Below are 23483 nucleotides of genomic sequence, written 5' to 3'. Positions count from 1 at the left end.
TTATTGTTGTTTTGCGCAGTTTTCTTTTTGTTACAGAAATAGCTTTTAAACCAGGCACTCTCAAATTAAAGTCTGACCAGTGGCATCGCATTACTGTGATATTGCACGGCAGTAAAACTTTGACATAATTCTGACCTTGCGCTATGCTCTGCACCCCTTCCACCGGTCACGTGGTTGGGCCTACTCGAACTATTCACGGCCCAGGATCGCAGTTCACGTGTGTGGCATTGCACGTACATGGACTGATAGAGCTATTGCGCGTGAAAGATTATTACTTTCGTATATTGGCATCATTCGTTCTATTTCCAGCTGAATTGTAAGAAATAAATTCACTTGACGTTTATTTTACCATATCAAACAAAGCGCCTTATGAGATCACCGTAGGATTTCGAAGTTCTCGTGCGTATGTTCCGCTTCATGCCAGCTCAACTTCGTCGACGCAGCTTTCCCATCACTTGCGCGTGGATTCGTTTAGTGATCGAGGCCTGGAACAGTTGAAAATGAGCTGTCAGTCGCTTCATTCAAGTGCACCGTCCAATGCGATTAACAGTAAGCTCGGGTGAAGACGTTGGCTGCAGATGGCTGCGACTGCACCATTTCTTTCGTGAGTGTTCCATCGGATAAAATGCCTTACCGCATGCGACACACGATAGAACTGAGGCATATGAACAGCATGAGGTTGTCAATTATTAAGCGTGACAAAAGTCAGTAAAAGCCAGCAAAAAATTAATAATAAATCGAAAGAAAGAGAGACGTGAAGTTACGCTTAGTTCGAATAAAATCAATTTTAGTTGCAAGAACGGGGCTCATGAAGTTCATCAAACAAAAGCATTCAGAATGCGGATCCCGTGCGTGCTTGCCTACGTATGCAGCATGTAGTGCAATCTAGTGTACGTTAAAACCCCTCCAAGTTTCATCTTGTAATTTGCCGAGTATTTCATTATTGAATTTCATACCATTCTTCATAAACCATTCAGTCTTTACATAGCTTGAAAAAGAAATAAAGAGGAAGCTTTAGCTCGGCTGCACCTATCTAAATACACGGGAACAAATAAATCGTTTTTGTCTGGAACCACTGCAAAAGAATTCATGACACTTGTTGCATTTAGAATAAAAAAGTTCAAATCTACTGGCTGTTCCAAGCAATCTTATTTATTTAGGCCGGACATTTTTTAATAAATATTGTTGACAATTATAACATTTCTGCGAACGATATTATCAACTTCGCAACTCGGCAATGAAAGCGATATCACAGTACTGTCACCTGCGCCTAATAGTACACCTAAAGCGGGCAATGTGATAACTGAATTCTTATCTAAACTAAATTAACAATGTTTACGAGGTTTTTGCAATGCTGGAAATGCCGTAGTCACACAGTGGTGTAATTCAATACAATGTGTAATATATCAATTCCGTTCGCTTCAGACGCCCAAACAGACCCAGTTTGCAAGACTGCGATATCGGTTCTTGGTGCAGAGAAAAAATTTGTAAATTTGGCGTTTGCATTTTTTAAAGCTTAACAACTGTTCGCGTTTTTAGAAAAAGAATCCAGGGCCCAACTCTAAATTACGCTTAGTACAGTCACTAAAGTTTCACATTCTAACTGAAGTGAAACAAATATCACTCAAATCGGTCCTGACGTTGCCTCATAAACGCATTTCTGCGTTTCTACATGTGTTTGAATAGGTGGCATCTGAGTTGGCCCCGAGCTAACGCTTCCTCTTAGTAAGAACTTTCTGATTACTTCCTTACACTTCTGCTTAACATCTGACAGCGTTTGCATATTGCTTGTTTTTTTTCTAGTTATATTTGTCCTTTTATGTAGAACATGTGCTTTTTGCAGGCGGACTTGTTGGGCTAGTTGGCAATTCCTCAATGATATATTGCAGCGCGAAGGCACAATCACAGAGGACACAAAGAGACATGGGTCACAGGTGCTGCTAGCAAAATCATTATCCGACAGACGGCGAGATGAAGTAGACACTCAAAGCACCGGCTCACCAGCTACTTGAGGCAGACTGTACCGAAGGCCAAAACTAGCGAGATCATTTGGACATTCTTAAGAAAAAGTACTCCGCGTTGTAGAAAATATGTCTGACTTAAACAAGTAGTGCTTGTGTAAGTCATACTGTGTTGTTTTGCATACTCTGTTGTTTTCAACGCTTTAAATCCTCCATGGACCTTCTTACCGATTTTTCACACGTGTGCCATTTCAGGCTTGCCGGCTCGAGTTGTCTTCAGACCAGCCTTGAGACATCTACATGTTCGGCGAGTTCGTCGCTTGTCTGCACTAGAATGACGGCGTAGGTGATGATGGAGCCAGCCATCTGCGAGCGTTGTTTAGACAACACTGTTCGTCACAAGACGTTCGCTATGGCGTTTGTTGCAACACGTTGGCTACGATACTTCTATGGCACAGTATTTACGCCTCATTCGTTCTGCTGCACTCATACAACCTCGAAGGACTTGCAGAGACGCAGCTCTGCTTTCCTACTCCCAAAGCTTTCGCGGCCCGCCTTCTTGAGCTATGTGCTAAGCCCTCAGGGGCGGTCGTTGCAAGTACAATGGGTGTAGCACGGAAACAGTGAACAGAGACGACACAATATTATCCAAATCCCACGCACTGAGAGAATAAATGCTATGCTATTTTGGCTATCCAGCATCGTTATTGGGTGGAATAATTATGACCTTGATAAAACTTCTTGGGCAAGTTGGTGCGATTTGGAAAACACGATTATAAGGCGCTAAAAAGACACACTCAAGGGAGAAACACACGCTCTGAGTGCCTGCGTGTGTGACCTAAAATCATGTTTTCCTCATCATGAGGTGCGCGCAAAATGCCGGTGGTGGCGTTGCGGCAGATGAGAATGGCGGCGGTGCAGCACAGTGCGCGATCGGCGATCCTTCTCTTGGTTGGTCCTTTTCAGGTCGCCATGCCTGATCACACGCCTGTTTTTATAGCAGAATTATTGGCGATTCTTCTGTCGTTGCCCAAGCTTGTCGCGGATCAATTGTCAGCGGTCGTAATTACATATTCTCTGTCGGTATTTGCGTCGCTTTCCTCGGCAACGAATACAACTATCTTAAATGTGTTCGAAAATTTAGTTCACACAATATTACGCATTTATTTGTTAAGGGTTTCTGGACACCGTGGTTTGTACTTAACTGAAATGGCAGATTTATTAGCCAGAACGTCCTTAACTAGAACTCTGATACCTATTTTACTGGATACAGCTTACGTAACTGCATTGAGATGGAGAAAATTTTGCCTACAGAACGATTTAAGCAAATTATCGCTGGCACCATCTCCAGACATTCAGCATCCCAGTCTTTGCTGGAATAAACAGTGGTGTCCTTCTCGGTAGTTCGAACTCTTATACGCTGGATTACCCAGTCGCATCCCGTAATTGCATTTCTATTTAAAAAAACGTGGTCTCACGATGTCCCTTCCAAGCCACAATTGTAAGGAAATTGAATTAATTGAACCCTACATTTCATCATGCTGACGATATTCAAAACAGAGAAATATATTGCTCTCAAACTCCACCCTGACAAATTATACCAAGACTAAGTATACCGGTAATATTATCATTTGGGGCCTCCAACCTAGGCTATAGCCACGGAGACGTTTGTTGCTCAATATTTGATTTCTTAACTGAAAGAAAAAGATAGCCCTGCTAATTACTGTAATTTCATAGTACCTAACAGATCATATCAGCATTCATTTCACTGAAATTAGTTTCTCCGAACTCTTTATTAACATTGTATTTGTACTCTCCTTGATTGTATAACCTCATTTACATTTTACCCTTCAATACTCTGACTGCTCGCTGGCATGCTAGTTTAGTTATTCCAAAATCTTCTGTGGTTTCTTTTTTTTTTTCATTTACATTCCGCTTCTGATTTTCAAATAAGAATTTTATTTGGAAACCTACTACCACCCGATTCTTGGCCTATCTTCCTTGGTGAGTACGAGCCATGATAGCTTCATCATCATAATCAAGAGAAGCGGGAGAACAAGTTCGGGCGGTTCCTCCAGCGGCCGATTCATGGCCGATCCCCCAGAGTGGGTTGCGCCATTTCAGCAGGGAACAAGAAGGTCGGCGGTGGACATGTGGCGAGGCCCGAGTGTCCGTCTCAAGGCTCACGAGTTACAGCTGAAGGCTCCACGCGGCCTGACCGTTCTCCTGCCAACGTCATCAGGGCTCCGATTCCTTCGACAAACCTCGCACGCCGAAGCGGAAGCCTTCGACGGTTCGCCTTCCGCATCGCTAATGTGGCTATGTGCGCCAACTGGTGAGCATGCGTCGGCACCGACTCTCTGGGTATTCCAGCGACGTCTTAGTTTCGATTGTCTATGTGTGGTTTTCTGTAGCACGTGTTTGTTTGCAATGTGGACAAAGTGACGTCCCAAACCAGCAAGCAGCCTCGTCAAATTTGAGGGACCGTCGCTGTTTAGCCAGCCTAAAGACTATCTCTTGAACCAACTAACTATAGTATGTTTGCGTAAGAATAGAAATTATGTGTGCGATACGATCGTGTCTGTGACGACAACAGCAAGGCGTTGTCGACAATATAGCGGCGATGCGCAAGAAGCGTTACGACCTGGGAAATACCGACGGTGGTGTTATATGAGAAACATGCATGCTCTAGTTTTAATGCCATTAGCATTCTTATGATATTTCACTCACTTTATACACCTGTGTCTGTAATGGTGTAATACACCTGTGTCTGTAACATGAGTCGCTGGGTACTCCATGGTCTCGTTGATATGAAGCGCACAGTGGACCGAGTTGCAAAGCAATCGTCGGAACACTACGCGCTACTCTGACCAGTGGACCTTCTTTTGCCGCCAGCTTGGGTCCTTAATTAACTATGTGCGACTGAGCATGTGCCACTCTTCAGTGTAACCTGCTTGAAGCCAACTTGTGTAAATGAGTGTCCTTGTGCCACTCGTCAATGAACCTCTTTGTCGCCAACTTGGGTCACTGCAGCGTATGTGCAACTGTGTATGTGGCCCTCTTCAGTGACAAAAAGGAAGGACTGAAACACCATGTTTCCCTCTAATATTCTTAGTGGCAATTCCGGCAGAACTGATCTCGCAATAAATACCGACGCTAATGCGATTAGCATTAGCGTCGAACATCCCATTCTGATGCAGTTGCTCTTATGCCAGACTAACAAGGCAGCGTCGGTAAAAATGTTTCAGGGAAGAATTGAAAGCGATCTGCTGAATTTGAACGAGCGTATTGGAAGTTTAGGGCATCAGCTAGCCCCCGTTACTACCACTACAAAAAGGCAGGTCAATGAATGAAAATTAACAGTGGCTCAGCTCGAAAAAAAAAAAACTTGGAGGACGCTTAAGCTTCGCCTTTAAGAGTCCAAAGCGGTAGCATTCAAGGATTCCAGACTGCTTCTCACGCTTCCCGACAACTGCAGCGTATGTAACCGTAATGTTTACCGGTAAAGGCTGGCGGCGAACTCTATGCACGAAGGCGAGCTTTCTCTTAGAAACGCTGCTTCTTGCGGGGGCCGATCCCAGAAGTAGTGCAGTCACGCCGAAAAATTGCATTATTTTCAGGTTTCCGTTACTGTTTCGCACCTTTAATATTTAGATGTGAGGAGATTCAACATAAAAGGCTTGCGTTGTCGATGTTTTGTGGGCTGTCACTCTCAAAATTCTGTGGAATAACTTTGTGAAGAAACGCTAGAAAAGGTATGAGGAACTTTAGAGACAGAATAGGGTGGTAATATAAACTACATATACCTCACGTCATATAACAAGGCGTGGCATATACGCATACCTAAATATATATGAAAATTTTCGCTCACGGACAACTGCGCTGACGCCGACACCAACACCGGATTTTCTGCGACACAGGGCCCATAACATCGTCGCGTTAGAACATGTATCTTGCTTTGTAAAAAGAAAATAATGAGCTTGAAACCAAAAGGAGGAAAAATAACCTAATAGTATATTCTAAGGAAGAGAAATGTTTTCAAACTAGTGCAAGTCTTGCCATTACTATAAAAGGTGACTTTTATAAAAAAAAGTTGAAGTATACTATGAGGGCGTAGAAAGATACCATAAACTGGGTAAAAGAGCAGCTAGAAATCATCCTGTGACTATTAGAATAAAGTAAATGGGCTTTCATAAAAAAAGTTCTGTACTGAAATCATGTTTCAAGCTTAAGACATCTTTGATTTTAATTTCAAATTATTTTCCTACCAGTGTTAGTGAAATCAGGAAAAACTGTGGGGAAGTGCAACGCATAAGGAAACAAATGGTTGCAAAGTTAAGCCTGTATTTGATAAGCTTAGTGTGGACAGGATTATGTATGGATGGGGCAAGGGCAATCGGTATGGAATTTCTAAAAGTGACAGAAGACCGCAGAAAACACGGATCCAGAAGCTCGATCTCTGTTTTAAAGGTGTAGCATCGCCCTTAAACTGGCTCTCTTAACTACTACACACAAAACAAAGCAACAGCGCGCGCATTAGATCCCATAGATGAGATGAATATTTACAATTAGTATTAGGGTTATAATTATATTCGAGTGCTGATTGCTGTGCTATCGTTTGTTACCGAAGCTTTCCCTCAAGTCTAAATATTTTAAGGCAGTTTGTCGTGTGCGTATCATGGCTACGCACGCTTATATCGCATTCCGTTTCTCTACCACGGGTGCGCTTTAAAACCACGGCGCTGCAGTTTTTGCTTTTCTTTTCTTTCTTCTCCGCCCTTAAACTGGCTCTCTTAACTATACTACACGCAGAGACAAAGCAACAGCGCGCGCATGCGATCCCATAGATGAGATGAATATATATATATATATATATATATAGAAAACTATCAGTCATAGCTCTCGTAGTATAGCCCTCTGGGCCGTTTCCTTTTTTTTTTTTCGAAAGTAGTCCTATTAGGGTTATTATAATTACACGAAGGTATTTCGCCCTCATCAGCAGCAGTCCTTGGTATAGTTATTCTGGCGGCTAGCTTCCCACGCTATGCGTGCCGCCATCGCACCTGGTTAAGCTTTTCCTAGACGCTAGAGTTATGCTTTGTCCGCGCAACCTTGAGCGATCGGAAAGCGCGTTTCCCCCTCTTGGCAGGCGGAGAAGGGAGGCTTCGTTCCGGCCGCGAAGCTCTCCACATCTCTGTAAGGTGCCTTGTGGATGTCTCGTGCTGACGATGCCCTCTCGGTGAGCGCATATTTCCCCCCCCCCCTCATCTTTTAAGAGGTTCAATACATTTGTCTCGCGAACCAGATTTTTTTTTCAAGGGAATTTTCCACGTCTCAGTAATTTCTCTCGTCGTATTCGAGTGCTGATTGCCCTGTTATAATTTGTTAACGAAGCTTTCCCTCAAGTCTAAATATTTTAAGGCAGTTTTCCTAGCCTCTAAAGCCGCTCGAGTTCGCTCTTATCCTCGAGCGGCCATTTTTCCTAGAAAGTATGCCTTCCAACTACTCGGAATCAGCAAAAACCGACTATCGCGGACAACATGAGTCTCTTTCCACGTAAGTGGGAGGCTCGGAGCAGGAGTTGTGGCGCTTGAAAGTAGCCTGGGGCCTGACGAACCGACTGAGCTATCTTTCCGGGCAACATCGAAGGGTCACGAGTTCAAATCACCTGCTATGTTCCTTTTTTTTTTCGCCCCTTTTTCTTTCTTTTTTTTTCTTTCTTTTAATGTCTTTTCTTTTATTTTGTCACTGTACGGGAACCCTCCTAAAAAAAAAACAGAGAGATATATATCTTCAAATATGTATGGCCTCACACTCACATGTGCAGGTCATAAATACCAGGTTCTCTAGCCGAGTTCCATCCATGCGGTATAACCGAGCTCAGATTGGTCCACCTTGACTGACCAAATAGGGCACCACTGTAGGTTAAATGAGGCGTACAACTCCTGCGGGACCCGCCGTGGTTGCTCAGTGGTTATGGTGTTAGACTGCTGAGCACGAGGTCGCGGGATCGGACCCCGACCACGGCGGCCGCATTTCGATGGGGGCGAAATGCGAAAACACCCGTGTACTTAGAATTAGGTGCACGTTAAAGAACCCCAGGTGGTCGAAATTTTCGGAGTCCTCCACTACGGCGTGCATAATCAGAAAGTGGTTTTGTCACGTACAACCCCATAAATTAATTTTTAATTTAACTCCTACGGGGACGGTAGAGTATCCGTCTCCATTGCAAGAGGACCGTGATTCAAATCCCGGTGCCGCGCTATTCTCCACCGGAAAATACAAAAAAAAAACTGTGAGTTGAGAAAATTGCACAAACAGGCCTGGAGTGCGGCCTGATCCCGGTGACCAGAACCGGTAACGCACTCTCTCACCAGAGCAGGATTGGCCACCCTGGTGCAGTACTTGGCCACAACCTCCTATATGAATACAACAATCGAACCCCGGCCCTCAGTCCCCAGCAGCCGCGAAGCAACTGACCACGGCGGCGGTCAGATCTGTGACGCTGCAGAGGGTGCTAAGAATACCTGGCTCCGGACAGGCCGCCATTGGAATCTGAACCTGGCAACGTTTAACGTTAGAACGCTATCTAGTGAGGCGAGTCTAGCAGTGTTATTGGAGGAATTAGAGGGTAGTAAATGGGATATAATAGGGCTCAGTGAGGTTAGGAGGACAAAAGGAGCGTATACAGTGCTAAAAAGCGGGCATGTACTGTGTTACCGGGGCTTAGCGGAGAGACGAGAACTAGGAGTCGGATTCCTGATTAATAAGGAAATAGCTGGTAACATACAGGAATTCTATAGCATTAACGAGAGGGTGGCATGTCTTGTTGTGAAACTTAATAAGAGGTACAAAATGAAGGTTGTACAGGTCTACGCTCCTACATCTAGTCATGATGACCAGGAAGTCGAAAGCTTTTATGAAGACGTAGAATCGGCGATGAGTAAAGTCAAAACAAAATACACTATAATGATGGGCGACTTCAATGCCAGGGTAGGCAAGAAGCAGGCTGGAGACAAGTCAGTGGGGGAATATGGCATAGGCTCTAGGAATAGCAGAGGAGAATTATTAGTAGAGTTTGCAGAACAGAATAATATGCGGATAATGAATACCTTTTTCCGCAAGCGGGTTAGCCGAAAGTGGACGTGGAGGAGCCCGAATGGTGAGACTAGAAATGAAATCGACTTCATACTCTGCGCGAACCCTGGCATCATTCAAGATGTAGACGTGCTCGGCAAGGTACGCTGCAGTGACCACAGGATGGTAAGAACTCGAATTAGCCTAGACTTGAGGAGGGAACGAAAGAAACTGGTACACAAGAAGCCAATCAATGAGTTAGCGGTAAGAGGGAAACTAGAGGAATTCCGGATCAAACTACAGAACAGGTATTCGGCTTTAACTCAGGAAGAGGACCTTAGTGTTGAAGCAATGAACGACAACCTCATGGGCATCATTAAGGAGTGCGCAATAGAAGTCGGTGGTAACGCCGTTAGACAGGAAACCAGTAAGCTATCGCAGGAGACGAAAGATCTGATCAAGAAACGCCAATGTATGAAAGCCTCTAATCCTACAGCTAGAATAGAACTGGCAAAACTTTCCAAGTTAATCAACAAGCGTAAGACAGCGGACATCAGGAACTATAATATGGATAGAATTGAACAGGCTCTCAGGAACGGAGGAAGCCTAAAAACAGTGAAGAAGAAACTAGGAATAGGCAAGAATCAGATGTGTGCGTTAAGAGACAAAGCCGGCAATATCGTTACTAATATGGATGAGATAGTTCAAGTGGCTGAGGAGTTCTATAGAGATTTACACAGTACCAGTGGCACCCACGACGATAGTGGAAGAGAGAATAGCCTAGAGGAATTCGAAATCCCAAAGGTAACGCCAGAAGAAGTAAAGAAAGCCTTAGGAGCTATGCAAAGGGGGAAGGCAGCTGGGGAGGATCAGGTAACAGCAGATTTGTTGAAGGATGGTGGTCAGATTGTTCTAGAGAAACTGGCCACCCTGTATACGCAATGCCTCATAACCTCGAGCATACCGGAATCTTGGAAGAACGCTAACATAATCCTAATCCATAAGAAAGGGGACGCCAAAGACTTGAAAAATTATAGACCGATCAGCTTACTGTCCGTTGCCTACAAAGTATTTACTAAGGTAATCGCAAATAGAATCAGGAACACCTTAGGCTTCTGTCAACCAAAGGACCAGGCAGGATTCCGTAAAGGCTACTCAACAATAGACCATATTCACACTATCAATCAAGTGATAGAGAAATGTGCAGAATATAACCAACCCTTATATATAGCTTTCATTGATTACGAGAAAGCGTTTGATTCAGTCGAAACCTCAGCAGTCATGGAGGCATTACGGAATCAGGGTGTAGATGAGCCATATGTAAAAATACTGGAAGATATCTATAGCGGCTCCACAGCCACCGTAGTCCTCCACAAAGAAAGCAACAAAATCCCTATAAAGAAAGGCGTCAGACAGGGAGATACGATATCTCCAATGCTATTCACAGCATGTTTACAGGAGGTATTCAGAGGCCTGGAGTGGGAAGAATTGGGGATAAAAGTTGATGGAGAATACCTTAGCAACTTGCGATTCGCTGATGATATTGCCTTGCTTAGTAACTCAGGAGACCAATTGCAATGCATGCTCACTGACCTGGAGAGGCAAAGCAGAAGGGTGGGTCTGAAAATTAATCTGCAGAAAACTAAAGTACTGTTTAACAGTCTCGGAAGAGAACAGCAGTTTACGATAGGTAGCGAAACACTGGAAGTGGTAAGGGAATACATCTACTTAGGGCAGGTAGTGACCACGGATCCGGATCATGAGACTGAAATAACCAGAAGAATAAGAATGGGTTGGGGTGCGTTTGGCAGGCATTCTCAAATCATGAACAGTAGGTTGCCACTAGCCCTCAAAAGGAAAGTGTACAACAGCTGTGTGTTACCAGTACTCACATATGGGGCAGAAACCTGGAGGCTTACGAAAAGGGTTCTGCTGAAATTGAGGACGACGCAACGAGCTATGGAAAGAAGAATGATGGGTGTAACGCTAAGGGATAAGAAAAGAGCAGATTGGGTGAGGCAACAAACGCGGGTAAACGACATCTTAGTTGAAATCAAGAAAAAGAAATGGGCATGGGCCGGACATGTAATGAGGAGGGAAGATAACCGATGGTCACTAAGAGCTACGGACTGGATTCCAAGGGAAGGGAAGCGTAGCAGGGGGCGGCAGAAAGTTAGGTGGGCAGATGACATTAAGACGTTTGCAGGGACAACATGGCCACAATTAGTACATGACCGGGGTAGTTGGAGAAGTATGGGAGAGGCCTTTGCCCTGCAGTGGGCGTAACTAGGCTGATGATGATGATGATGATGATGATCGTGAATAAAACAACCCAGCTTGAAGTTGTTTCTTTCTCATGAACCGAAAATTGTTCTCCTCACAGTTACTAGGCTATGCAAGAATATACGCGAATTAAGAAAGTGAATTTGTTCCGGAAAACTACATGAGCTTCCATAAAAAACATTGAGACAGAACGGGCGGCGGGTTGGCTATTTTGTTTAAAGGTGTCCCTACAGCTTCCCAGAACGGCTGATGTTCTGGGAGCTCAAAACGTCTTCATACTAACAATGAACGATACGCCCCCAAATTCTATTGTCTCGGTTCATTACATGTGCTCTCATACAAAAACAAGAGACAGAATAATTTTATCTGGCGATTTTAATTTTCCAAATATAGATTGGACAACTTTCTCCCCGCCGTCTTCAGATTTCAAGGACATTAAAATGCCAGATGTAGCTTTTCATCTCGATTTGCTACAGGTTCTAGGTGAAATTATCCGAATTTAAAATACTGTTTCAATCCTAAATCCAGTCATGAATAGTACTCTGAAGAATCCCAGATGGCGTAACGTCACACCAAGAATAGTTCATTACGCGGCTGTGGTACTAACGTAAATAGATGTTTTTTTTTATGATCAGGGCATTGAAAGTCACCAATTTCAAACTTTTTTCTCACGCTAGTGATCAATCAATGACTGGATTGCTAGATATTTATTATAATGATTTCGGGCAAAACACGTGTAGTATAAATGACTTATGGCTCGTTTCTAAAAATATAACTTAAAACACATTTAAATACACGCACGTATAGCACGTTATTGTGCCAATAATAACAGAAAATCTACAGGGAACAATACTTGGATTACTCGTCAAACGCTGCAGCTTAGAAGGCTGAAAAAGAAGCTAAAAACGCGTGTTGCATTTCGCTGGAAGAAGCCATTCTAATATATTTGAAAAACTGAAACAACAAACTAAGAATGGTAAGCCAAAATTGTTCAGTATCTCGCTTCCTCCTTTCATTAAAACGTCATTTGAATTCTGATGGTCTATTAAGCCGCGTTCGTATTCTAACCCCACGTTTTAGTTAAATGCAAATTCATGTGCGATGCCACTGAGGCTTGTGCAGTTTACAATGATCATTTCAAATTTGTATTTCCAACATATAATATTTGTCTACTAATTTTTAATAAGATTTTCCCTCCTGTGCCGAATGTAAATATTTCTGAGCTCGGTATGTTCAACCTTTTGCTGAAACTAGACGTGAAAGAACCCACTGGCCCAGATTATATCCCAAGTGCCTTTTTTAAAGGTACACGTATGCAGAATAGTGTGCCAAGCACTTGTTTATGAAGTATCTGAATGATGGTGTGTTACCGGGCGACTGCAGAGCAGGCAGAATCAAACGAATTCACAAATCCCCTGCTGTGATCTTTCTGAAGTCGTAGTATTCATAAATAAATAACTCAATGATTGCAACGTGTGGACAGCCGCACGCTGGCTTATCGAAGTGACGTTGCTACGCCTCATATCTATGGCAAACTTGCGATTGCGTGCATACTGTGACGCACTCACGTGCACTCAACACACCTCGAGTCTTCTGTTCGGTACCTTCAAGGTAGGTGACGTCCCCGAATAATGCTGTAAATATAAACTCTTGACGAATAATGGGATACGCCGCGCCCAGGGGCGCGGCGTATCAAGGCATCTTAGGCTTCGGAGTCTGCAGCCACCACTCCGAAGTTCGTCTTAACCGAAGAGAACGCCTGAGGCGGTTCGTCTTAAGGGGATTTTTTTTTTGTTTGCATTTACTCTATGGAAAACCAAACATTCCAATGTTCGTTATATCTGAAAATTTGGCTTAACCAAGGTCGTCCTCACTGTGCATAGTTCACTGTGCATGCCTTTTATGTCATGTTTATGTGCACGCAAGATGTCTTCCTTCTACTCAAGGAAGACCTCATCGACCACCTGAGTACCAGAAGCAAATCATCGATTTTAGCCATCGACGTAAAGGGAGCTTTCGACAACGTCAGTCACGAAGCTATCCTATGCAACCTCGAAGACCTGGACTGCGGTTCTCGGACATACGACTATGTCAGGAATTTCCTCACAGTTGGAATATACAACCTGCTCAGCGAGAGCTTCCGACTACCGAGCAAAGGCACCCCGCAGGGTTCGGTCATATCGCCGTTGCTCTTCAACGTCGCAATGATCAAATTACCCAGCCTCCTTGACGCGATACCAGACGTAAGACACGCTTTCTATGCAGATGATATCACGTTATAGACAAGGGCCTCAAACGCTGGAACACAAGAAACACGCCTACAGGAAGCAGTAGATACCATCGAGAGCTACTTGCACAAATGCGGCCTGCGCTGTGCTCCCGAGAAGTCCGAGCACCTCGTCCTCAAGTCAAGAACGAGAGGCAGACCACCCGGCTACGATGAACCCGATCCTAACGTCACCCTCAATGGAACGCCCATTCCAAGACTGGAAACCTTACGAGTTCTAGGGCTACACATACACAAAGACGGGTCCGGGGCGGCCATCCTCCCGCGACTACAGCGAACGCTATCACAGCTCACGCATCTCGTCAGGAGAGTTGCAAGCCATAGAAGCGGACTTAAAGAACAAGACACGCTACGCGTGATGCAAGCACTCCTCACCAGTCGAATAACATACGGCACACCCTACCTCGCGATGAAGAATGTAGAGCTAGAAAAAATTAACATGCAAATACGGAAAGCCATCAAAATCGCCCTGGGCCTACCATCTACGGCTTCGACTACGAGACTTCTCAAGATGGGCGTACACAACACCTGGCAAGAGCTAGCTGAAGCTCACAAAGCTAGTCAATTAGAACGACTGTAGCTCACGCCCACCGGAAGATCAGTGCTGCAACGGCTGAGCTACGGTGAAACCTTTATAGCCACCACGGACCGAAAAGAAAAAAATTCCTTCAAACCTCCGCGAATACATTTGCATAGGCCCAATTCCACGCAACATGCACCCCACGTACCACAAGGAAAGAAGACAAGCCCGAGTGAATGCTCCACGGCGAAGACACAGGCAAGATCCGGACGCCAGATACACCGACGCAGCCAAATACCCACAATGAAATGCTTACGCCCTGAGCGTCGTAGATTCTCAGGGCAGAGAGCTGGCGTCTGCCACAGTCCATGCACGAAACCCCGAGACTGCAGAAGAGACGGCGATCGCCCTAGCAACCACCACGTGCATGGACGCAGCTGTCATCTTCTCCGATTCTCAAGCAGCCGTCAAGCTCTACGCTAAGGGTCGCGTGTCGACAGAAGCGCTGAAGCTATTGAAGCACTGCAGTACTCAGGTCCCCTACACCTGCGTGACATGGGTTCCTGGGCACGAGGGGCTGGAGGGGAACGAAGCGGCACAAGCCGCGGCCCGAGGCCACACCTGCCGGGCCAACCCTTCCTACTCTCGAGACGCCCGGTCTGCGCCAGCGGAGGCAGAGACCGTACCCACCACGTACTCAGGGATCCTTCAACATCACAGGCTGGAACGCAGGGTGTACCCACCACCTCACCCAAAGCTCAACAAAGAAGAAAGCACTACACTAAGAAGACTGCAAAGTAATGCTTATATCCACGGAATCATCATGCATAGACTGTACCCAACGCTACAAGGATACCACTGCCCAATGTGCGGCGTACCGGACACCTTAGCGCACCTGATCCTCGAATGTCCATGGCATCTAGACAAAGACGCATTGCCTTCACCGAGAGACTGTTACAACGCCAGACAAAGCGAAGAGCTCATAGAAACGTGGGAGGCCAAGCTCGTCTCCGAGGACCTGGAACAACAACGACGTCTCGTCGCCAGGGCCAAGGAAGCAGCGAAGGCCAGAGGGTTCCTGGAATGAGGAGACCTCACACCGAGAGTAGAACCGGGGCTCACCCCGGAATACTGTTTCCAAAATAAAAGTTTATTCCTCCTCCTCCTCTATTTCATTTACCGTTTTGAAGTAAGATATTTGGACGCGCCTGGTCATGTCGCCAACTTTTCTTCTGATAAGACGAACAAATTTTCATGGCCCCTTCGAGTACGTCTTGAAAGGACTCTACTGTGTATATACAGCAAGGTTCAAGCATATATATGCGTACATATAGGCAAGCCAACCATGATCACGCATTTATACTAAGGTTGCTACAAGCAGAATGTTCCGCGGAAGTGCTTATGCTTTCCGACGTTTCTTGGTGCGATTCCCCTACTCACCGTAGTGCCATGTAAATTTCACCTAAATCAACAAGCGCACGGGTAAAGCCTTGCAGTCCTTCTGAATATCCTTAATTCATAAAATCTAACTGCCATAGTCAGGGACACATTAAAGCACACAGTTCGAACAGTAAAGTCTCATCTTGTTTCGTAACAAACTACCACTTGGGAAATCACTCATTCAATGTTTCTCGCTGCCTTGCGATACCTAAAAATATGAACGCAAGTAATTTTAGCAGAAAGAACATAAAAACAAGATGCAGAAATGAAAACCTTCAGATGCGGTATGTTTTCAATTTACGCGGAACTCACAGAGACCAGGAGAGTCTTGTTGAGGCGGAAGAAGCCTCCCCCTGTGAAGCACAAGGACTCAGGGTCGACCGTTCTGTGGAAATATTGGACCTGTTTAAGGGCAAGAAACAAAACATGTGTCAGTGTTTTCCTTACCTGAGCGCCTAAGCTACCTGTTCCTTGTAGGATTCTGCTGCTCCGGTCATTTCCACATGGAGTGCGGCATTTTTCAACTGTCGTGCCTGAAATAAGGAGCCACTGATAAATCTGCTCAGCAGTATCACGCCCAGACATTATTTCACGAGAGAGCACGTAGCACCTCCGAATTCGATCTGCAGCTCTCATTCAAGAAGCAGTGGAGAATAGCTTACGCAGCACACTTAGCTTTATTGGATGTGCCCGCTCCATCAACTATTCTTAGAAAAGGCGCGCAGTACGAGGGACAAGATAAAGAAGGAAGACACGTGTGTATTCTCAGGACACCACATACTTTTTTACCATATCCCTCGAAGTATGCCGCGTTCTTTTTTCAAACTCAACCAATACCAACCAAACACCCAATTCGCTGATATTCTCGAACCAATGGCGCTTTTAACAAAGATAATTTCACGATATATGTGAATGCCAAAATACCCCTCCCCCGCAACATATACACACACACAGCCGGCTTTTGCGACTCTGCTGTATCACAAGCAAAGCCTCTGCTTCAGCAAATCTGAATTCGGTGTACTTTCAATTCTACCGCTCAGGGCCCCAGGCAATCATTCCATACAGTTAGTAAAAGGCACGTATTACCGCGCTTGCAATGCAATTTGCTGCAAAGCCTCTAATTGCTACAGGCAGTTTTTCCAGCACATGACCCATAACGTTGCCTCCATTTGCGGCAAATTTAAAGCATTTTTACGTTTGGTTCTTCCGAAACACACACACAAAAGATGACTTTCAATCGTAGGACACGTTCAAGTGCTGTAATAACTAACTTTCTTCGAAAGTCATAAGTGAACACCCCACTTTGACCGCACATCACCCATAAGGTAACCTCAAGCCTTCCAAATGTGAACTCTATGTCACATCCATTTCTTCCAGAGCACTGGGCAAACAGTCTAACTACACAATCAGTAAAACACGCACGCGTCCAACATTCCAGAGCGAATAAGTAATTTGCCACAAAGACCATGATAAACCTACACATTTCAAGCTTTGATCACACATCCCTCATAACATGGCGCTTATTCCCTTCTGACTGCCCGCGCTGACACTGCCGACAACAGATCTCGTCATTGTAACCTTGTTTTTATGGGCGAAAAGATTGTCCGAATGAAACCTGGCGAGAGTCCGAAAAACTAATCATTGATTACTTCATCCAGCACCATCAGTCTCCCATTCAACCGCGTGAAACTGAACGCGCTCATAGGCTCGGAACTTATCACCATGGCAGGTCCAGACCAGTAATTGTTAAATTCGCTCACTTCAAAGATAAAGAGCACATCCTTTCACTAAAAAAATCAGAGGAACAACTTTCGGCATTTCCGAATATTTTTGCCCCACAGTTCGCCTAGCTCGTAAGCGCCTCATTGAATCCGGAAAGACGAACAATATCCCGTTTAAATTACGTCACGACAAACTCGTTTCCGGCAACAAAACCTACATTTTCGACCAGCAAGCCGATAAGGTAGTTGAACGCAAAACTTAGTAATTACCTAAGTCGAAGCCTCAATCCACCCCTCCTAGTCCTTCTATTTATTGCTTTTTGTTCACTGATATCCGCAGTATCATTCCAAAACTTCATTCTGTATGTGGCCTCATCAGCTCATCTTCAAGTAATGTTGTCTGCCTAACAGAAACATTGCTTAATTCGTCTGTTCTAGATTCCGAGATCCTGCCCCTCCTTCCCGACTTCGACATCTTTCGCAAAGATCGAGCCGATGATACTCGTGGTGGTGGTGTCCTTATCGCCACGAGTCATCACCTACGTTGCATCCCGGTTACCATATCCTCATCTCTTGAACTGCTTTGGCATTTGCTATCGCCCGCCTTCTACTGACTCTTCATTTTTTGCGCTTTTCCACGACGCCTTATGCAAGATAGCTGCCTCATATCCTAACACGCCTGTGCTACTATTAGGCGATTTTAATTTCCCATCAATCGATTCGTCTAATCTAGCTTCCTTAGTATAAAAAAATAACACGGCTAGCGAGTTCGCAAACACGTGTCTCACATTTGGATTAACCCAAGTTGCCAGTCATCCCACTCGCACTACAGACCATTGCTCTAATATCTTGGATTTGGTACTAACTTCACACCTTGATAACCTTTCCCCTATCTCGTACGTGATTGGCCTCAGTGACCATAAGATACTGCACGCTTCTTTTTCATGCCATATATCTAATAAAACAGAAACGAAAAAAACACTCACTCTCTACGACAGAGCTAGGCGACTATGACAGCATGATCCGAGATTTAACAACCTTTTATGAAAGATTCACAGCTGCCTTCTATCTTCGTTCACTTGAGTCTAACTGGTTACTGTTCAAATCTGAATTCTTGCGTCTTAATAAATTATACGTTCCTACCATAACAATTAATGAACGGAAACAATCCCCATGGTTTACCAACACATTAAAACGACTGAACAACAAGAAAAAACGTCTCTTCCGTTCTGCAAACTCTTCTCAATGCGAACTTAAGTGGGAGAAATACTACCTTGCAGTCAAACAATATGACACGCAGGTCGCAAAGGCCAAGCGTGGTTTTTTTTCAACCACGCTGCTCTCTATGTTGCTCAATAACCCAAAACGTTTCTGGCAATATATTAATCCCCAGTCGTCCAGCACTGTTTTTCTACTTGACAGTTCTGGCTCCCCAGTTCCCAAAACCGAGGTCACTGAAGCTTTAAACACTGCATTCTGTTCTGCTTTTACTAATGACTACCCTGAAATTCTTCCCACATTACCACCTTTTACTTATCCTTCTATGGCAAACATTACTTTTAATGCGAACGGAATTATTATCATAGATTCGTTAAAAAATTCGTCCTCGTGTGGTACTGATGGCATTAATTCCAAGGTTTTAAAAAGCACTAAGCACATTAGCAGTCTTTTTCTAACGCTAATATTTCAACAGTCTCTCACAACGGGATCAGTTCCTACTGACTGGAAAATTTGTAAAAATAATTCCCATCTTTAAGAAAGGCGACCGTACAAATCCTAGAAACTACCGTCCAATTTCGATCGCCAGTGTTTGCTCGAAACTGATGGAGCACGTTATACATTGCCACATTGCCACTTTCCTTTCATCTGTCAATTTCTTTCATCCTAATCAGCACGGATTTCGCAAAGCTCATTCTTGCGACACACAACTTGCTCTGTTCCTACACGATTTGTATTCTCATCTCGATCGCAATATCCCCACTGACGCTCTCTTCCTGGAGTTCGAAAAAGCCTTCGATAAAGTGTCACATATTCTTCTCCTGGATAAACTCTCGCACCTCAGTCTTCACCCAGACATCTTTAATTGGATCCGTGAATTTCTAACCGAGCGCCTTCAGTTTGTTTCCGCTAACTCGATCTCCTCAATCCTATCTCCCGTTCTATCCGGTGTGCCCCAAGGCTCTGTCCTTGGATCTCTCCTCTTTCTCATATATATTAATGACCTTCCACTTAACTTATCATCCAACATACGCCTTTTCGCGGACGATTGCGTTTTATACCGACAAATAACAAATGCTTTAGACTGCTCCGCTCTTCAGGAAGACCTCCAAATCCAGGCATGGTGCAGCAAATGGTACATGTCCCTCAATGTCAGTAAATGTTCTCACGTGTGCTTTCATCGACGTCGTAATTATGTAGTACCGTCCTACTCCCTTAACAAGTGCACTTTAACACAATGTGAAACATTTAAATACCTATGAGTGCATATATCTAGTGACTTATCTTGGACCCATCATATAAATCAGTTAACTAATTCCTGCTACCAATTACTACGTTATCTACGCCGTAACTTGTCATCAGCAATTCCCGCAGTCAAACTACTAGCATATAAAACCTTAATCCTAACTAAACTAGAATATGCTTGTGCTATTTATGGCAACCATTAGGTTAATATGATTAACACCATAGAATCGGTTCAGAACCGAGCGGCCAGATTCATTCTTTCTGACTACTCCTATAACACAAGTGTTTCAGCCTTAAAATCCAGGTTGTGTCTTCCCTCGCTCGCCTCCCGCCGCAAAAGTGCTCGTCTTCTTTTATTTTTTAGGTTCTTTCATTTACAGCCCTCAGGTGACCAGGTCACCATTCCAGGCCACCGTTTTTCCCGCCACACACATCCTAATGCTGTGTATCTGCAACGCGCCCATTCCACTACGTATCAACGTTCTTTTTTTCTATGCACAGCCCGTGAATGGAATACCCTTCCTTCTGACATCGCCCTCATCACTGACATTTCTCGTTTCAAAGCTGCCATCGAAGACCATCTTTCAAGTCACATTTCCTAACCTGACACGCCGTTTCTTCAATGTGCCCACCCCTCATGTAATGTCCTGTTCAGGGACCTTTGAGGTATAATAAATAAATAAAGAAAGAAATAAATAAAAAGAAAGTTGACTCTCGGTGCGACATTTTCTTTTCCAAGCACATCGGGCTAACAAAGTAGGGCGCTTCGTCGACCCCTCTAAATAGAGAGAATCAACTATTCAGAAATTTTGCCCCGATGTACTAATTAACACGCACCATCCTTAACGCGTACGCCCCTCCCCCCATTCGCTCTAAATTTAAACTCGGTGTACAAGGTAGTTCTCCCAGAAAACAGGAAACACATCTTTAAAGCTGTTCCGAGTGTTAATAGTCGGCATGTTTACGACCAAGCTGTTATCACAACAGCATAATGGAGCGCCACTGACGTAATAGTGAGGAGCACTGCGTCAATCCGTATTTAAGCAGTAAATTGTAAAGATTTTACGTGTAAAATTGTATTTCCTTGCATCCATACCTTGATGACTTACTTCAAACCCGCTGAAACGGAACATCACGTCTCTATTCGGCTGCGCACTTTGAGATCTTCCATATGGCATCATGCGGAGTAATGCATGGATCGTAGAAATATTTCACATATATAGACGCAACAACATTTAGGTTTGCCACGTGCGCACCGAACTGCAGTGTTTTTAAGCTCTCCCAGCAAGCCACCAAATAATAAAGAAAGGTGTTTCATGAAAACTTTCATGCCAGCTTACCAGATCACTCAAACACTGGCTCAAGATGGCGAGGTCAGCGAAGCTCATCGAGGCGTAAGCAGAGTAGGCCAAAGCGAGCAAGACCTCGGGCTGCCCAATGTCGCCGTCGAAGATGGCGTATAGGGTTATGCAGAGCACCAGTACGAGGCACGCTGACCAAACAGCCAGCGCCGGATGCCAGATTTCGTTCAGAGAGCGCTTGAGCTTCTTGATGGCGGAAAGCCTGAGCCTCACCTCCTCCACTCGACGAGGCGTCACGCACCCGCCTAGGGCTACCAATTCGACGCGCAGGTACTCAGCCAAGACTGCTGAGCACGAGCTGAGGATAACGTACGCTAAAGAGTCGTATAATAGGAAGACGAACATCGTGAAAAAGCTGCAGATCAAGAGAGGAATGCGCCACTGTTTCCTGCTGTCCTGCATCGCGCTATCCACGTAAATCCGGATGGCCAAGCCATACACGATGACCAGCACCACCAGGCTGGCGATTTTTCTCAAGCGAACACGCAACATTCGCCCTCGGTTAATGGGGTCTTCGAAGGGCACCAAATATGCAGATTTCTCGTAGGCCTGAGAGTCTCGCAGGAACAGCAGTAGCCTGGACGATCCCAGTGCCATGCAAGCGAAGTTGAGGACAATCTTAAAGGTCACGACGCTGTTCAATATGAACATGAGGGATCTGGTGAAAGAGCGAGCTATGTCGGACAATAGAAATATCCTGCCCACAAGAACCGCTGACAGCGATGTGCTAAACAGTATCCAAATGGCAGAGTAGAAAGTGTACAGACTGATTATACGAACATCGGCCTTCGTAAGTGATCTGTCCCAAAAATCTTGAATAAATAGGCACCCGAATATCCGGCCGAGCATCCCATATTTCCAGAAATGCTTCATCATGTAGGAACATGTCTTCTGCTTCGTTTGGACTGGTTCCCGTCGAGCTCGGACGAAGAAAGCGTGGTTGTTTATTTTGTCCTTCCTATCTGTAAGAAAATTGGTTTGCTGTTGAGACAGGTACGCGCAGTAATAACAAGAATAGCTCACTGGTCGCAAAAGCAATCCTATGCTCAAGTAATGCCGAGTCGCGGCAGTATCCTCTCACTTACAAACGCCACAGAAGAACGCTCCATCTCAAAGCTAGATTACGTTCCTATTCCCGGACAACACCCTAACATGTCATGTGTTCTCTGTAAATGACTTCAAGCGGTTCCTGAGCTGTTAGTATTGGTTATACTGATTTTCCCAAGAGGCTACTTATGCTGCAAACATGTAGGAGTAATCCCACTCAGGAAATTATCAAGCACATTGAAGCATGTCAAAAAAGGATTCTTCATTTTTGCAACATGAATAAAATCGAACCAGTGGTGCGACTTGTTCGAAAAGGTTATACGCCCAGAACTTGGTGTAACTTATTTGGTCTAGCCCTACCCGTATCACGAAGAAGTCAGATGCAAAATTCTAACTATACGAAAGAAATTCGAAAACAGTGCGCTATGGCCAGCTTTGCAACTCCTACTGGCGCCGCTAACACAAGACATGCGTGAGCTCATTTAGTAAGCCTGTGTATATGTATATTATGAAAAAAGAAGTCACTGCACTTACGACGGAAGTAATGCATTAATGCCTATCTTTGTTGGCCGAAGAAGAATGTAGCGGGCGTTCGGTAGGATGGTTAGAACACGATCTGTTTACTACAACCGACACGGAACTGGCGTGCTGTGGTCGTTATAATGACATTCGTCGACACGACAAACTGCAGCCTCCCAGCCTGCCGGCTAGCCGTTATAAAATATAGCCGTCTTATGAAAGACACACCATCAGACTTACTCAAATAATCCAGAGTAAAAGTTCTCTGCAGTTGATTGGGCGAACGGGAGTGACATCATATTTGTTGCGACAACCACCACGGACGTGTTTCTAGGACCACGAGCATCGATCTCCGTCGCTATAAGGGGGACATCGCTCGTTATGTATCTCGTAGTAGACAGCCTTTATACGATAGAGACATGTACACTAGCGTGCACAACACGCCGGCAATATTGACAAGAACGGAGTGCTTGCGCAGTGGTCGTTGCCGCCCGTCGTGAGGCATGAATTCGCTAGACGCCAGCCTCGTCCAGCCAAAACCCATTCACACATTAATCTCGTGGCAGACCTTTCGGAAAAGGCACTCCATTATGCATTGGCCGTGCAGTCACCTTGGACACCTTCAACCGTGGCCGTTCGGAGGACATACGTCTTTTTTTTTCTTTCATGAGCCATCAACGCGCCTCAGCATGCACAATACCACAATGACCGGAAAAGGAACGCTCGCGGTTATTCGAGCGGAAATCAAGCACGCCGCAAATGGACAGCCATCAAGACTTGTTTACGAGTATACTAGCAGGCGCT

General features: G+C 44.9%; 1 protein-coding gene across 3 annotated transcripts; it reads right to left on the bottom strand.

Annotated features, from left to right (window-relative positions):
* Window positions 1-314: 314 nt before the first annotated feature.
* Window positions 315-21968, bottom strand: LOC129388140 (uncharacterized). 3 transcript variants are annotated; one of them, XR_011890709.1, is made up of 5 exons: window positions 21093-21968; window positions 16016-16101; window positions 15881-15953; window positions 2190-2327; window positions 315-485 (listed from the first exon to the last, which is right to left on the bottom strand). XR_011890709.1 is itself a non-coding variant. In XM_072285093.1 (5 exons), exons 1-4 carry the CDS (start codon window positions 21762-21764, stop codon window positions 2238-2240), a joined length of 921 nt encoding a protein of 306 aa, XP_072141194.1. In that variant the 5' UTR covers window positions 21765-21840; the 3' UTR covers window positions 315-485; window positions 2190-2237. The 3 variants fall into 3 exon arrangements, 2 of the variants coding, with proteins under 2 accessions (XP_072141194.1, XP_072141195.1); XM_072285093.1 differs by having other exon boundaries at window positions 15881-15970; window positions 16033-16101; window positions 21093-21840; XM_072285094.1 differs by lacking the exon at window positions 2190-2327 and having other exon boundaries at window positions 15881-15970; window positions 16033-16101; window positions 21093-21965.
* Window positions 21969-23483: the final 1515 nt, after the last annotated feature.

This window comes from Dermacentor andersoni, chromosome 10 (genome assembly GCF_023375885.2).
Source record: "Dermacentor andersoni chromosome 10, qqDerAnde1_hic_scaffold, whole genome shotgun sequence".
NCBI lineage: Eukaryota > Metazoa > Arthropoda > Arachnida > Ixodida > Ixodidae > Dermacentor > Dermacentor andersoni.
The sequence above is the reverse complement of the archived record's forward strand: the minus strand, read 5'-3'. Positions and strand labels throughout refer to the sequence as shown.